Here is an 18,259-nt window from a genome sequence, read left to right as displayed (position 1 = left end):
AATTTCTGGCTATGTGATCAAAGTCATTTGCGAAGCCTAGAAGTAAGCTACCTTAACTAACAATCGTGCCTCTCGCCTCGATACTCTGTCATCGAACTACACCTTCATAAGCGCTATTGAATAAATTATAGGGCAGTCAATTCCCTTGCCGCAATCCTCTGCGCAATTCAAAGGGACCGGAGAGTGCCCCCGAAGCAAGCAGCTTTGATCAGTCACTCGTGCATTATCTACTGTAGCATGTCACACGACTGTATCATACACTAGCCTGAAATTCACAAAATATCGCGCGTGGGCACGTCGTTCTGCTGACAGTGGTAGAAGATTATCGGAATGTGAAAATTTGATCTGAAAATAACAGTTCGGGCCCCCATAAAACCGGACAGGTATTGTCAGAGCCGTAGCACGACATTGCGGTGCCCTTGGCGGAAGCCCAATTTGGCGCCCCCTCGTTTCCTAAATCAATGTTTTCTTCAGGTTTATCATTTTTTCCTATTCGTCTCTCATCCAATATTTCGCTGCACTTAACGTATATACTAGAAAAATAGACTCGTTCCGGATGGCGATGAAAAAAATACACAAGCTAATTCAATGAAACAGATTTTCCTGAAATCTTACGTTAATTAAACCTTCTGTAACAATGTTTCGAAGCCCTGACAAATGGCTTTACAGCGGTTCAGCGGAACCTTCGCTATGGCCGATCAAAAGTTAGGCGTTGGCATATTATTCAACTCTTTCGTGACCTTGGCGATCAGCACCTGCTCCATTTTGGCAACAAAATTATTGAAGTAAATGCTCCGTTTGAGCTTTGCCCAAAGATTTCCTATAGGTTGCATTTCGGGGACGTTGGGAGATTTGGTGATCGTCGGTACAACGATTATCTTCAGCCGATTCATCTCCTACAATAATCTCTTAGGATAATGGTCCGAGGTCAGGCCCACCAAAAGACCACATCCTTTACACGATACTTCTTGATGAAGGCGGCAACTTCCGACAGGTGTTTCGTTCTATATGTTGTTCGTACCTTCTTGTTTAATGTAAACCCCGAGTTCGAGCCGAGAGCTCGTTGGAGGTGGACGTGCTGTCTGCATCGTCGTGTTTAGATGTGTCGTTAGTCGCGAAGACGGGGAATTAAAGTGCCGCTGTGGTATGCCAAGTGTTCGCGAAAACGTAATCTAAAATTTCGCGCGTTAAAGTGTTTTCGTAACGCGCCCCAAAATAGAATCAGAATGTTCTGATTTCTATCAAACGAAAGCTACCGCCATCAATGCGGGGCTTTTTATTGTGTTCTCAGTGTGCTCCATATTGCCGCTAAAGGCAAATTGTGTTGTGTTAGTGCCTCTCGCACATCTCTCAATCAAGTGATCTTATATGGTCAAAAGCACCAAAAGTGCCGATAAAGTGTATTCAAAGGGCAAATTATTGAATACTAATTTCAGGATACTAAAGCAAATACATTTTTGCAGTGTTTTTCTGGTGGTCGAAATTAAATCAAAAAGAGTAACAAATCTTGCGTGACGGAAATCGCAATGGTGTAGTATGGAACGGCGCGTCATAACAGTAGTAAGTAGATGGCATGTTGTTTTACTTACGCACCAGTGCGAATTGTCCGTTCACATAGAGATGGTTGCTCTGAATGGTAAGATTTCCTAAATAGGGGTAAGGATTATAAATTATCCCAGGATAGTAAGTATGTCTACCCCTCCAATTCACCAATTCAGGTAAATTATAACCTTTTCATATTCCGACGGGTACTCGTCATAAATAAAAATATGAATTGTAATTGCTCATTAGCATTGTTTTCTGAACACCCCCACTTGAGTCACACAAGCGCATGCGCACTCAGTCTCATTAGGGCTAGTAAAGAAAAACGGTTTCTTCGGCAACTCTACACCTACTACCGTGCCACTTCTTAGTAGTGTGGCACGCTGTACACACAAGATAAATGTGTGATTCTCCCGGGGCGACCTGTAGACTCAACTCTGCTGGAACCCCTCTGGATTAGTATGCATTTATCTATCGCTCTTTCTTGCTCCATCTGACAACGTGATCAGTCCAGCTGTGCGAACGACATCGGACGAATGCAAGCGAACGGTTCGCTTGTATCGGACGGTGTCTGACGAAGCGGCTCTTGCTGGCAGCTTTGTTAGTGAGGGGAAGTGCTTCAATTGTTACTACTGCCCCTTTTCTCCACGGCGCGCGGCAGTGAAACAATACTGCGTTCGAACTGAACAGAGAACGAAGAACGTGCATGTTCTAGTTCGATACGGTTCAATTCGTCCGCAAATGAAAAATGCGTGAATATGGCATTTACCGTACAGGTAACTCCACTAGCAGTAGTGACAGTGCTCTTTCATCTTATCAGCTGATTGACTATATTAACAGACATCTTAGGGGTGTTCGCATAGCGCTTGCTGTGTTGCGTAAACGGTGTATTCCGTGTGTGCACTGCCGCTATTCGCATTACAGTCCCAGTTTCTATGGAGTTGGAGCTGTTATGCGAGTAGCGGCAGTATATACATGCATACGCAATGTAACTGGCGCTACGTGAATACCCCTATTCTGTTTGCTATGTCTTTCAGTGATTTTGGGGGAAGAAGTGTAAATGCTGTTCAGCGGTGGATATCAACCTTGTAACAAGGTGGCAAAATTTCTTTTGCAACACCTGAAGTTAAATTGCAGTGTACTTGTCAGATCACTGACGAGTCGCTGCATACTTAAGGTTCAAACATGCATAATTGATTTGTGGGATTTCGAGGGCGGTTCTCATGCTCGGAATATGGGGGGTGTTCGGGGAAAGTTATCATTTTGTTCTTTGCATCTGTCAGAACACCATGATAAATTTTCGTGAACATATCTTTGGTTTTTGAGCGCGGAAACTGCTTTTGAAATTTCCTGGAGTTCATGATGCGTGTTTGAACCTTAATTATCACACGGCTATGATTCAGCTTGCTGAATCTTTTATTGTGTTTTATGTGAATCCAGCTACGGTACACGTAGTTATATCACCGTATCACGTAATTTGCAACTGTCTTGCAGTAGTACAATTACGTCAGAAGATCTTCGGATCTTACATCTTAAATGAATCAAATTTCAGGAAACTGACATTGCGAGACATTTTGATGTTTCTTACCGAAACCGGTATTGAGCTAATGTGCTCTTATTTATCATGTGTATACCCCCCAGGGGGTGTACTATTGATAATATACCTACCAAGGATTACAGCACCCCCTCGGGGGTACAGTAATCGCTAGGTATCTATGTGTTTTTGTGTTTGTAAAATCCTCTATCCACCCCTTCCTATTCCTTCTGTTTTCCTTCCCGTCCTCATCAGGTAAATGATGACACGGGCAAGATGGGCAAGGTACAAATCTTCCACACGATTGTGAAGAACGTGCTGCTCGAGCCACAAATGCTGATACCTGATACCTGATACCGAGGTCAGGCCCACCAAAAGACCACATCCTTTACACGATACTTCTTGATGAAGGCGGCAACTTCCGACAGGTGTTTCGTTCTATATGTTGTTCGTACCTTCTTGTTTAATGTAAACCCCGAACGAAAGAACAGCGGCTTGAACATTCTGTTCTCGCTGATCGCCAGCCACAGAAGGATCATCTTCGGGAACTTGGAGCGGAAGAAATACTTGACGTTATCACTAGCCTTCTTAGTTGGGGATGTAAAGTACTCGGTCTTCTGCCAGTCATTGCCATCCAGCGTCAAGTTTTGTCATCTATTATGACTACGACATCGTGTTTCGCCGAAAAGATTTCACCAACAACTTCAGCCGCCCTCTAGGTGATTGACTGCTACTCAGACACAGTCAGCCTCTACTAGCGGACCCGCATAAAATGACAATTTTGACCAAGTACTTCTTCACCGTTTAGCCGTTTTCTCAGACCTCCCAGCCCAAGCTGCAGAACGATGAAACCACCTTGCTCTCATTCTTCAATTTTCAGCTTCTGCTGCACGTTACGGTCACGCAGTACTGTCGGGCGTCCGGAACCAGGCTTCCGTTTAACGCTTCCGGCTTTCTCGCGGGAGAGGATGTTGTAAATGCCAGATTGGTTCTATTCAGCAGATACGAAGTGCTTCAGCATGTCCAACTTCTACGCTACGGGGTGGAACTAGCAGTACGAACAAAGCATCAAGCGTAGTTGTTTGACTGTTTTCGCTATAGCTGTCAACTGATGAACTGATAACGTGGTATTAAAAATTACTAAAATCCGTCCAGTTTTTGCTAATGCATTACTGAAGCCCTTTTTAGCGCCCCCAAGAGGTAGCACCCTTGGCGGGTGCCAGTCTGGCCAACCCCACGCTGCGGCCCTGGGTATTGTCCTACGAAACCTCTCGCTATTGAGGATAAACGATGTAATAAGATCTGATAGAGCTTCATGTAGGCGACGTTGCACAATGCAATGTCACAATAATTACAGCCATTTCTGATAGTTTCTTCTGCTCCCAAATCTTGGAAAAAAATGAAAAATCGAATGCCGTTTGTGTGTTTCTTTACCACGCTTGTAGAGTTCTGACGTGACTCGGTCCTTTTCGGCGGCTCTATTAGTCTTCAGTTGTCCGATTACTCACCGTATCTCTTCGCCATCAAATGTAACGACATTCTATATATACTCGTTCCTATGTCCTATGTCAGGTCTCGATATGTAGTGTTTACGAGATTGATACTCGTAGAACTAGCACTAGTCATTATCCTGAAATAGTTGCTTTAGTTCTTCACTATCTCCTCAGGATATGCACGTCCATTCACGAATGGTCCAGAGAAGTATCTTCCGTCGATTAGTATGTACGTGGTCGATTTGTTGGTTAGGCAGCTTTATAAATATCCTCTGCAAGAGAACCAGATACTTTTAACTACCAGACCCCTAGCGGCTGCAAAATTTACTCATCGTTGGCCGTTGTCATCTGAATAGCATGCAGATTGTTCGACTCAGGTCCTGTTGCAAATGACGATTTCGCATCCCGTGTAACGAGTAACCATCATACACTTGACTAGATGCTCATAAAACCTTACTTTTACATTACCCGAAGTCTCCACTTGTCACATTTTAAGCGATAACTTTGCAAGGAAAGGTCCTAGAGATTTGCGTTCTTCTGGAAAAACGTGAATTTTGAGTGCTTCAATCATTGCCTAGAACAATGATTTTCTTTAAAATACAACTAACAAAAGTTAAATATGAAAAACTAATTTATGAGGAACTGTCTGAGAAAATGCTGTTAAATGCTGCACCTGATGGAGATAGAAATAACATTTTGTCAGCAAAGCTGCATACTTACTTACTTAATAAGCTCCAGGGCGTAGTTTCCTCTGCTGTACGAAGAAGTCGTCTCCATTCCACTCGGTCCATGGCCACAATTCGCCAGCCACGTAGTCTGTGTAGGGTCCGCAGGTCGCCTTCCACTTGATCGATCAATCTTGCTCGCTGTGCGCCCCGCCGTCTCGTTCCAGTCGGATCATTATTGAGAACTTTTTTAACCGGGTTGGCGTCCGACATCCTCACGACGTGCCCAGCCCGTCGCAGACGACAGATTTTTGCGGCATGACCGATGGGTGCTTCCCTAAGCAGCTGATGCAATTCATGGTTCGTTCGCCTCCTCCACGTTCCGTCTTCCATCTGCACTCCGCCGTAGATGGTGCGCAACACCTTCCGTTCGAAAACACTAAGGGCGCGTTGGTCCTCCACGAGCATAGTCCTTGCCTCATAACCGTAAAGGACTACCAGTCTAATCAGCGTATTGAAGATTGTTAACTTCGTGCGGTGGCGAATTTTGTTCGATCGCAGCGTCCTACGGAGTCCAAAGTAGGCACGATTTCCTGCAATAATGCGTCTTTGTATTTCTCTGCTGGTATCGTTGTCTGCGGTAACCAGTGACCCCAGATACACGAACTCTTCTACCACCTCGATTTCATCACCGTCCAAATTAATCCGGGGAGGAAGGTCAGCATTCATTTCTCTAGAACCTCTTCCTTTCACGTATTTTGTTTTCTATACATTAATGACAAGTCCAATCCATTTGGCTTCAGCTTTCAGTCCGACGTACGTTTCCGCCATACTCTCAAAGGTACGTGTAATGATGTCAACGTCGTCAGCGAAACCAAGAAGCTGGACGGACTTCGTGAATATCGTGTCACTCGTGTCTATACCCGCTCTTCTTATCACACCCTCCAAAGCGATGTTGAACAGCAAACATGAAAGCCCATCACCTTGCCGTAACCCTCTTAGAGATTCAAAGGGACTCGAGACTGTCCCTGATACTCGAACAACACACATTACTCGATCCATCGTCGCCTTGACCAATCGCGTTAGTTTATCTGGAAATCCGTAGTAGTGCATAATCTGCCACAGCTGATCTCGATCGATCGTGTCATACGCCGATTTGAAGTCGATGAATAAATTATGCGTGGGCACATTGTATTCGCGACATTTGTACAACACTTGCCGAAGCGCGAAAATCTGATCCGAGGTGGCACGGGTACCCATGAATCCCGCTTGATATTGCACCACGAACTCCTTTGCAAATGGTGATAATCGACGACGTAAAAGTTGGGAGAGTACCTTGTAGGCGGCGTTCAACAGTGTGATTGCGCGGTAATTACAATAATCCAACTTGTCGCCCTTTTTATAGATCGGACACACGATGCCTTCCGTCCACTCATCCGGTATTAGCTCCTTCTCCCAAATCTTGATAATGACCCAGTGCATCTTCCTAGCCAGTGCGTCACCACCGTATTCCAGCAGCTCGCCGGGTAGCTGATCAGCCCCAGCCGCTTTATTGTTCTTCAGCCGACCGATCTCATCTGTTACTTCTGCTGGAGGTCGGGGCAGGTATTCTGTCGTCTTCTGCACGTGTCCCAAGATCTATTGCCATCTCGTCACCTCCATGTTCAGCTACATCACTGTTAAGGTGCTCTTCATAATACTGCTTCCACCTCTCGATCACCTCTCGTTTGTTCGTGAGAAGATTACCGTCTGAGTCCCGACATATGTCGTTCTGAGGCACTTCGCCTTTGCGCGAACGGTTTAACTTCTCATAGAACTTCCGTTTATCGTTAGCACGGTACAGTTCTTCCATCGCCTCGCAATCCCGTTCTTCCTGTTGGCGCTTTTTCCTCCGGAAGACCGAATTTGCCTGTTCCGTGCTTGTTTATATCGCTCCACATTCGCCCTCGTACGGTGTTGCAGCATTCTTGCATGCAAAGTTGCATGCTTTTATTTTTTCTACAATTTTGCCAAAAAAAGTATGTCTAAATCTCTTAACATTGAAGACCATAACTAATTATTGATATTTCTAGATTATGGGGGAATGATGCTATAGCTTACGAAACGGCTCTTAATCCTCAGTTTACATATACACCCACTAGCCGCCTGCCATCCGTTTATGCATTGGCGCATTCTCCTCTCAGCTTTCCAAACTTGTAAATTGCGCCATCACTTGGGTGAAGAACAACCCAAGTAGCATACTTAGGTCCATTTAGTTGAAGCAACCGGATTACGACTGAAATTAGTCATATTTCGGTTACCACAATAACTTTGTAACAACTGTGCTAGCAGAGAATCGCACGATCCATATTTCTATCTATATCCGATCTTTTCACCAACATTACAACTTTGAAGCGGCGGGATTAAAGTTTGTCGTAGATTGCCCTATCACAATCTGCGATTTACATGCCCCAAGACTCCAATCGTAGTCCTTATTTCGTCGCCGATTATTACGATCCGAAATTATTTTTTTGTGTCATTTGCAATTTTTGGTTTTTATGGGACGGTTCGTTGTACCTTTCCCTGCACCCGGTTTAGCCGGAGAGCCATAGTGCACAGCACTTGTAAAGCAGTCTACAAATGAAGCTACAAGTGGCAGTTTACTTGCCCTTCACAACCGACTTAATCAAAATTATCTTTGGGGTATGGGCCGGATTCCACATTTTGGGAGCAACAGTGACGCCATTGTCGTTGTACCACTGCACCGTGGTCGAACATGACTTGTGAACGCTTGCCAAGTCAGGCCAGAAAAGGCTATCAACCTCGTGCTGATTCAGAGAAGACGATAATTTTTTCTGTAGGCAACGTAAAACCTAGGTGCTACATTCCGTATTTAAAACTTAGTCTTCTTTTTTTGACGTAGGACTACGTCTTTGTTTACTATACTGGGTAGCACTTTGTGAAAACGAAAATAGAAGTGTAACGTTTGCATGAAAGATTTCAAATGGTAATAACTACTAAACTACTGAACGAAGCTGAACATTTATATGTCGTTGGATAGACAAAATGACCAGCAATTTTATGTATGGAGAGAGAGCAATTTTATGGAGGGCTTAAGAGGTGGGGCTCCCATGCAAATGAAACACAAATCTCCTCATTTATAACTCGAGAACTAATCAATCAAATGGAACCAAATTTGGCATGTGGGGGTTTCTTAAGACAAGATTTTTCTCTATGGTGAATTATGACCCCTTCACTCTTTAGGAGAGGGGGCTCCCATACAAATAATATACAAATTTTCTCGTAACTGGAGAACTAATCAAGCAAAAGGAATCTAATTTGTGTTTGTTTGTGGGGGTTTTTGAAGGTAAGATTTTTTACTATGGTGCACCCTTTCACCTTCTAAGAGGAGGGGGGGGAGGGCAAACAAATGCAATACAAATTTCCTTATAACTTGAGAATTAATCAAGCAAAAGGAACCAAATTTGGCATATGGTAGTTTTTGGAGGTAAGAATTTTTTCTATTGTGTACTGAAACCCCTTTCCCTTCTAAGAGGGGGCGGGGCATACAAATGATATACAAATTTCCTCATAACTCGAGAACTAATCAAGCAAATGGAACCAAATTTGGCATGTGAGTTTTTTTTGGAGGCATGAATTTATTTTATGATGGTTTGAGACCCCTCACCCCTGCGGTACAAGGATTGCAACTCTCATAAAAATAAAACTGAAATTTTTGCGTATGTGCCATATTTTCTGCTATGTAACAAGCGGTAAGCTGTGAAAGTAAACTAGTAAAACCTTCAAGTATTTTCAAAGCCACCATTGCATTCAATGAAGCATTGAATCTGAATGTTAAACTCTTCTCTTTTAAAAATTCACTTAAACAATGGCACTCACAGATCTTTGATCACACAGTCTTTGATTTAATGATCTGATATAGTCCTACGTCACCCTTTCGTATAACCCTTAGGGCTGTATACCTTGTAGTTTTATTTGACAGTCTACGCAGTTAGCTGTGAGGGTGCAGGGTAATTGCAGGGCTAGTTCTCCGATCGTTCAGCTGAAAATCAAAAACAAGACACTTTTCATTCCATGGCAGTAGATTGCTTGTCAAACGAGAAACTTTTTCAAGAATTTCAACCACATTTGGATCCGGAACATTCTGCGGATCGAACGAGGTATGAAATTCTAGTCCAGGAGCTTGTATTAAAATGGGTTTACAGTACATTTTATCATCCGTAAATCGTAACGACGCAATCGTATTTCTTCTCCAGTTCTCGTAAACCTTTCTTGAGCGATTTTCTACCTCAATATTTTTCTCTCAGGTTGCAGGCTGGTGTTTATCATCATGGAATTGGGGTAGTCCGGATTCTTCATTGCGAGCAAGCAAAACCAATTTGCGATGAACTTGTTCTAGTAAAAATATAATCAAAATAAATTAAATTATCCTTACAATAAATGCCTACTTTGATTTTATACACTCTTCAGGAAATGAAAGTTTTAAAACTATGGTGTCTATATTTCGATTCGATTTCATCAAGTAAGACGTCTTGAGCGGAAATTTTCCATATTGTTGAACACGTACATATCATTCAAATTAAAGTTATGCGCCTTTTCAAACTGAACAAACCTTTAAACTTTTCGTACTTTTGATTACTATCTTTTATAAGCACTGGAAGCTTCTTGCAAATGTTCGACAGCTTCCAGAAATGTTTTAAATGTTGTTTCGACTGCTTAAGTTAGTTCGCAAAATTCATCGTTTCTGCTCTATTTTAATTCTCTTTGAAAATGCCAGTTTTATGGCCAGATCGCGCGTCCGTTGATTTTAGTCTCTAACATACATTTCGGTGTGTTCAATTTTACTTGAATTTTTGTAACGGAATTATTCCTTGCTCTGTTGAAAACAATTTTGAAACCTTTAAACCTGCATCTGCATTTGTTTTATTTTTGTAAACTTATTTCATAGTTCAAATGATTCTCAATTTGTGTCTCTTTTGATATACTTTTCGAAGATTCAGTTTGATACAAAATTTTACATTGAAATTCATCTTTCTTTCATTCGCTTCGAATCTATGAGTATTTTTTCTACCATTTATTTCGTAATTTTGAAACATTCGTAGCAAATTCTATTTTCACGTATTAGTACAAACTGTCAACATCATTAGTAGTTATACTGTTAGCTTATCGAAACCAGTAATTTTCCAGCATTATTATTCAATTGACAAAAACTGCATCATTCTTCTAGCTATTTGTAGAAAAGAATTTCTGGACCTCTACAAAAACCTTTTCTACACAAGTAATACTTTCGACTTTCCTTAAACTTGACTCGCTTACACCTTACAAAACTATTACCTAGCTTTTACCAAGCTTGCTCAAACATGAAACTGATACCATCGAACCATCGAACAAGTGACTGCCACACATAGTTGATTAACGTTATAGATCCTAGCTTAACCTTTACACATCAATAGAAACCAATAGAACTAATTGTAAAAACACTCCTCCTTGCTTCGGAGCGTTGGTAAGTAATGCCCAACGATGTAGTAACACCTGTTTGTATATCCGTTCATGCTCAACCCATGCTCAACGTTGACGGCTGCATGTCACCATTGGTATTGCCATTCCACTGCATTTCAAAAAAATTAAACCACACCCCCCATCCATCAGCACAAACCAATTCGTTACATTCGTGTATTCGCTTGCACCTTCCACCATTGTAGACAACTAAGTTGTTGGTATTTCGGTAGATTTATGTTTGATCCCCTTTTTCAACCTTCAAAATAAACTCTAAAGACCAGCGGATTCCCTTCCGGAATTTCGGTTCTTCTCGTGTAAATATCCCTCCAACTTATCCACTAAAATGCGTTTTATTCTGGTTCGTCGCCGTTATCTGCATGTGTGTTGTCCCGCGTAATCCTCCTCCACCTAGGCTTCGCATACGTTGGAGGCGCCTGCGTCGTAAACAAGCGACTGGAGAAGGTCAACAGTGTAGCCATCATCGAGGACACCGGTGGCTTCAGCGGTATCATTGTAGCGGCCCATGAAGTTGGTCATTTGTAGGTTTTAATCCGATAAAATTCACGGAACGCGAAGCGAAGAGCACGAAACCAATCTATCGTGTGCGTCTATTTCACAGACTTGGAGCCGTCCACGATGGGTCTCCCCCGCCCAGCTATCTCGGAGGACCGGGTGCGGAAAAATGCCGCTGGGAAGATGGTTACATTATGTCCGATCTGCGGCACACCGAACGGGGCTTCCGGTGGTCACCGTGCAGTGTTCAGAGTTTTCATCATTTCCTCAAGTGAGTACATATCATGTTTTGAGCAGATTTCATTCAAAGTGTATTTTGGGTTCATTCCAGTGGTGACACCGCCAGTTGTCTGCACAATCCACCTCACGAAGATGAAGCGTTAGGTCGGGCGCTTCCAGGAACGCTTTTGTCACTGGATGCGCAGTGCCGACGGGATCGTGGAACCTCGGCCTGCTTCAAGGACGAGCGAGTCTGTGCGCAGCTGTTCTGCTTCGATTCAGCCAGTGGTTATTGCGTGGCATATAGACCTGCGGCTGAAGGGTCCAACTGTGGCGAAGGACAAGTAAACAAAACTCGAACTAGTGAAGGTATTTCTGTTGAAGCGGTGAGCTGATTTTTATTATCATTTTAGCACTGTCTGGACGGTAGATGTGTAACCGATCACGAGAACATAATTCCCGACTACTCGCAGCACACGCCATCGTACGCGAGATTCAATCAGCAAACAGTTAAGTATGTCTAGCTTTTGATACTTTCTGCCTATTTGCCAAAACTCTCAACGATCACACTACAACTAGGGCATTAGGGTACGAACAGAGACTCATGATTTCTAGATTAGACACAGTTAGTATAAAACACGAATGAAAAACCATATGAATATCCGCTATTCTAAATTGTCGATAGACCCAGATTTTAACGGCTCAACTTCTCTAGATTTAACTACGACGACAAGTCGGGTCAGCAGGAAGAATATTATGAACCGTCTAGTAGCACGTCGTCCACAACAACCAGCACCACCAGCACCACAACAACGACAACCACCACCACCACAACTACACCACCGCCGCCACCGACATCGACGAGGAATTATTATCAATATTTCCACCACAAATCCACGAGTACATATCATAGTAATTTACATTCTACTAGTTCTAGTTATAACGATAACGGTAATAACTATAATCACAACAATAACGATAACCAGCAACAACAATCGACACCTGAAAATGACTACCACCACAGTCTGCATACGACCAAGACACCGTACGTGTTCAGTAAATACACCTTTAGCACGACCAGGAGCTTGTACACTCCGCCCACGGTGCCAACGACTAGCTCCAGCACCACGACCACACACGCCCCGTTCTGGGGCGAGCACCACAACCAACAACAGCAACACCAACAGAGTGACTTTGCTGGTGGTAGTGCTTTCGATAGTCATGGCCTTACGACTACAACCACGCATAAGCCAAAGGCCACATATCACCCGGTTTTCGATGTATATTTCAACCGGATCGCTCAAACGACGACGCGAAATCCGTACAACTTTAGCTTCTACGTAAAGCGTACGACCAAAAGTCCAAACTATGCGCTCAACTACGTAGGGGCCAACAGCCAGCTCAGTCCGAACCGGGCGACAACGAATGGTGGCGGAAGTGGAAGCACTAGTGGATAGTAAATACAGTAGATATCCCAAAAAAAAGTAACAAGTATGAACACGAGCGGAAAGCGTCGGTTTCGAACCCATCGTAAAGGCCAACATCATAATAAAAGCGCCAGGCAGCGCTTCAGCTTAAACAGACTATAAGACACGCAAAAAAAACGATTTGTTTGAGCACTTTTCCACATTTGAACTGTGTGTGTGTTTTCACTACTGCTTTCCTACTCTACTACTATTCTGTTTCTTCTCCTATTGTTGCCCTCAGTTTTGTTATATTTTATAACATATCGTATATTTTTTTATCTTAAGATTTGATTTGCGTTATAACAGTGCTGCCACCTATCTTCTACTCTCTGTTCTGGTTTCTGCCTACTACTAACCGAAAGCTCGAAAATGTTTTGTTTTCTACTCTAACCTATAAACCTACCGAAAGAGAGCACACATTCCCTTTCCTTCGAAGAGAAACCTGCAACACAAAAAAAAGCAAACAAGTCTGCCATCTATTTAAATTATCCTAAACTAAAGTAAGAGCAATTAGCAAACAAATATTTTTCGCGGGATTACGAAAAATAGCGCTTATAAGTCAAACTGTATGAACACGAGAACCATTTCGACTTGCACCATCCCGACACATCTGTACACATGACATATCACGGGTAAGAACTTGCACCTTGCAGATCATTTTGAACCATAGAAATCTTACATTTCTTGCACCAATTTCTGTCTTTTTCTCTCTATTTGAGCGTTTCAATGTTGTTGATCCTGAAAGCTGTTCTTCCTCTGTTACATCTTCTACTGACAAGTCACAAATTTTCAGCAATCTTTCTGGCAACACTGATGTTTCCGTAGAAACTCTCCAATCACTGTGTAGAGACATCGCCAACTATTTCAGCCACCATTCGTTCTAGAAGCAGACTATCTCCTCATTCCTCGAATACCACCGACTATTCTTCCACTTCCGTAACTCTCTAAAACTACCACAGCTCCACCGTAGGCTGAGGCTGAATTCTTTCGGCTTTACGACTTACTCTAACTTACATCCTACCACTACTTTACCACTACTACTACGAATTACTATCAACAGCAAACTACTACTACTATCCACTGACTCGGTAATATTTTTTCTAATAAAGGCAATTTTTAGGCGGGTGCTGAAAGATCTGTAATAAGCTAATGTTTCATTCTAAAACTAACAACATGCTGCATGCATTGTAACAAACGCCACTAATAGATAGAAGAATAGAAGACTAACAAGCCTAACCTTTTGACTAGTGGTTGTTAAAATGCCATTGCAAACTATGACTTAGTTAGGTTAAGTTACTGATGAGGAAAACCTAACACAATATTCACTATGTACATACATAAAACAGTTTAGATGGCGAAGCTGAACTGCGTGTATGAACTACACGAACACACGTTGTACGAGCAACAGGACAACAAGCAACAACATGTGCCAAGTACCGATAACTGAACGCCAATGTACAGATAAATGGATTACAGGCTATACGATCAATTACCCGTCGTATATATTAGGAATAATGAAAATTTCAAAAGGGCTTGTAGCACGGAGCAGCTGCTATTATTATTAAAATAGGTTTGCAGTTGGACTGGTCATCGGTACATATCCCTGAGCCCACTATATTGCATTTGAGAGTACTAGTATAAATCATATTGATTAATATGATTGCAAATAAATCATAGTTGTACATAATACAACTGTGGCGCAGGCCTGTAAACTGATACAATATTTAACACAAAAGGGGAGTTATTACAAAGGATAGTGTAAATAGTAGCGATGCTCATGCGTAATTCACAGAAAGTGAAATCTTGTGACATCGATCCATCACAAACGAACATCAGTAAAATGATGATATAAAGCATATTTCATAGTCATCTCTGGTAAACGAACAGCGAGCTTCCCATCGGCTTCAAAGTACAACATTCTGACGTTCCTCCACAAGGCGGCTGTTTGGCCTGCCACACTGCGTTGTAGCACTTTTCTCTAACTTCTCTATAGTCGTTTCAAATCGCCTATTTCAATAAGCAACCAATTAAGACAATTACCTCCAATTCCAACCTTTATAACCATTTGTGATTCCTCAATCTCTACGCAGCCCTGTCAACTACACTTATCGTTGGGTCTGTTGCTTACTGTACCGACAAAATCACTTTTGTGACTGTGTCTTGGCCCTTTGGCTAGATTGACAGTTCAGAAAGAAATGAAAGGTGTCACGGTTCCAATCCCCAGACTCCCTGAGATGTATTACGCTGCCAGTCATCTAACCTTTTTGTCGACAATGCACGTATTCGTTGTTCAGTTACGCATGCTGCTAGCTAGTTAAACTCCTAATCAACTGTCTTACGGGGGGACTACTGTTGTGGGTCCCAACTCCACAAGAACTCATTTAATAGTGGAAATAACTTATAAATTGTCGAATCTTTTTGTAGATATATGTATAATAATGTAAAGATGATCACATGGCATAGCATCGATTTGTAATATAATTTATTTAGCAGCACAGCAGGATTATTAGGTTTATTAGCAGTAAGAAAATACTACGAAAATTGTGTAACATGTATTACTTTTAACAACCAGGGCTTGAAAAGGGATCGTAAATGGACTGTGAAGGCATAAACGCGAAAACGATAATTTGAATGTTTTCCAACTCGCAGTCATACTGCCTCTTCTGATAACCAGCCGACAAACTCGCGCCACACTGAAGCTCTTAATTCATACACCTTCGCCACTTTCTGCTTTAAATTTGCACTCCGCTAAATAGCGTCCGCAGCACCTTCCGCTTGAACACGACAATGGCGCATATGTGCTCCGTGAGCATCACCACAGCTTCAAGTCCATATCGATCGGTCTAACGAGAGTTTTGTATATTATCAGCGTCGCACGGTGGCATATGCTTTTTGACCGTAACGTTTCGCGAAACGCAAAGTAGGCCCGATTTCCTGCTTGAATGCAGCGTTGCATCTCCTTACTAGTGTTGCTGTCCGCGCTCACCAGCGATCTCCTTAGCTCGTCGCCGTCAACATTTACCGTCCGTGGGAAGTGCGCACTTGTATCCTTTGAGCATTTTGCCTTTCATGTATATGGACTTCGACGCATTTAGTTTTAGCCCAATCCTCCCAGACTCTGTTCTCAGTCTAACGTAGATTGCCTCCACCGTCGCAAAGTTATCTGCGAAGCCTAGGAGTTAGCTGCCTTCGGTGAAAACCACATCTCCCGTTTCGATGCCCGCTCGTCGGGTCATCCCCTCAGGAGCGATGTTGATTAGCATCACCCCTCTGGCATTCTGTCAAATCTCGACGGACAAGGTCAGTAGGCCCTCTACGGATGACAGTGGTAACATAATAACGGTGGTAAGCAATTGTAACTCCCTTGAGATAAGAGATGGCGTTTGTAGTAATATCCTTTGCTGTGTATATGCGAACCTCCTACGATGCCCAGTCTTGAGTTCTGGAGTCTTCGACAGCGTCACCTTGTTTCAACCCTCGCTGTGTCTCGAAGAAACTTGAGAGTGCCATCGAGATACGGACGAAACACATGACTTGATCCTATGTAGCTCTGATCAGTCGCGCTGTTTGTCCGGTAAACCGTGTTCGTGCATTATCTACCATAGCTGTACTCCAAGTATTTCTGCAAGATCTGTCGGATGGTGATACAATTTGGCCTGTAGTGGTGCGATCGCTCGTGAAGCCCGAGGGAAGGGAAGGGAGAGTAGGTACCTTTTTTCATGTATGGACTCTTCACTGTGACCAGCATCTGCCTAACCAAATTTTCTTAACTCTTCTATGAGATGCAATTATGTTACCGATGCTTGTCTGGGTTGCACAAGCTGGCATAATGTGTCTCTTCACTCCCAGTTTAACCTTTACTTCGGTTTAATCACAGTACTGACATGTTGCTATCACATGTAGTTTGTTATGTATGTAACATAAATTTAGACTCCTTCTTTTTCGGGTCACGACAAATCGTGCCCTCGATTAATTAGTGTTACAGAGCAATTAAGGCTCTGATATAGTAAATAGTTTGAGAGCTTATGTGTAATGGTCTTCGAATATTGCCCTATTCTACCTGCTCTATATCTCTTCAAAGTAGGCTCTACCTTACCCACTCGTTCCTCAATGCCAGTTCATTCGTTCTAACAGTCCAGGGCTACTCATCGCCAATTCGTTGAGCGTCTCGACACACGCAAGACGTATTCAACCTTGTTGAGCCTTCTAGCACATTGGCCGCCTCTATTCCAGATGCCGGTGGGGCTCTTGAAGAGAACGGATTTCACTACACAGTCGTCCAACTTTCACCAGGTGTACAACGGGATTCTCTCCAAGGAGTGCCTGCTACTTGTGCTTCATACGCCTACGCCACTCTTTGCTTTCCTTCTGTACCCCGCCAAAAATAGTCCATAACACCTTTCGTTACATACAAGTGCACGTATGTCCTCCGTAACCAAAATTACTGTCTCCAGTCCGTAGAGGACTATCGGTCTGATTAGCGTCTTGTACATTGCCAGCTTTATACGACGGCGTATGCTTCTTGATCGAAGTATCTTGCAGAAGGAAAAGTAGGCTCGACTTCCAACTTGAATGCGTCATTTAATCTCTTTACTATAAAACGAGTTTAATCTCTTTACTATAAATATGAACTCAGCAACCACTTCCAGTTCGCCGCCGTCAATAGTCACTGTCCGTGTGAGGCGAATGTTACTTTCTCTAGAGCCAAGATTGGTTTTCGATGCATTGATTCTCCAAGCTTCCGTTTTAAATCAGGTGTAGATTTTCTCCGTGATGCCAGGGTTTTTAGTAATAATGTCGAGGTCGTCTATGAAGGCTAGAAATTAGGTACTTTTGCTGAAGATCGTTCCTCTCGTTTCGATGCCTGCTCGCCGGATCAAACCTTTAATAGCGATGTCGAATAACATACTGGAGAGTCCATCCCATTACCACAACTCTCTGCGCAATTCGAAGAGACTCGAATCCGTCACTCGCTCCAGGGTAGCTTTAATCAGCCGTGCCAGTATTCCCAGAAAAACCCCTACTAGCACGGTTGTTACAAAGTAATTGTGGTAACCGAATTATGGCTAACTTCAGTCGTATTTCGGTTGCTTCAACTAAATGGACCTAATGTGTGCTACTTGGGCCGTTCTCATGCATTATCTGCTGTTGGCGCTCGACTGTATCGTATGCTGCCCGGATATCCACGAAAATATGGTACGTTATACTCCCGTCATTTCTGGAGGATTTGTCGGAGTGAAATTTTTTTTATAGTTACTTTAACAGCTTGGGTCATTCGTGACTTCTGCGGAGTTGGGATTTGAACCCGGGTCTTCGGCCTGGGAAGCA

The 18,259-nt window shown here is 42.9% G+C and overlaps 1 protein-coding gene across 4 annotated transcripts in view; it reads left to right on the top strand.

Annotated features, from left to right (window-relative positions):
- Positions 1 to 18,259, top strand: part of LOC128738104 (venom metalloproteinase 3) — a 373,270-nt gene that overhangs the window by 349,413 nt on the left and 5,598 nt on the right. For 2 of the 4 annotated variants that reach the window (XM_053832958.1, XM_053832957.1), the window contains 4 exons: positions 11,146 to 11,272; positions 11,353 to 11,517; positions 11,578 to 11,809; positions 11,879 to 11,974. In XM_053832958.1, the coding sequence (XP_053688933.1) occupies positions 11,146 to 11,272; positions 11,353 to 11,517; positions 11,578 to 11,809; positions 11,879 to 11,974 (620 nt within the window). Of the gene's footprint in view, positions 1 to 11,145; positions 11,273 to 11,352; positions 11,518 to 11,577; positions 11,810 to 11,878; positions 11,980 to 12,180; positions 12,378 to 18,259 lie in introns of all 4 variants that reach the window. The other 2 variants (XM_053832960.1, XM_053832959.1) reach the window with 2 other exon arrangements.

This window comes from Sabethes cyaneus, chromosome 2 (assembly GCF_943734655.1).
Source record: "Sabethes cyaneus chromosome 2, idSabCyanKW18_F2, whole genome shotgun sequence".
Classification (NCBI taxonomy): Eukaryota; Metazoa; Arthropoda; class Insecta; order Diptera; family Culicidae; genus Sabethes; species Sabethes cyaneus.
The sequence above is the reverse complement of the archived record's forward strand: the minus strand, read 5'-3'. Positions and strand labels throughout refer to the sequence as shown.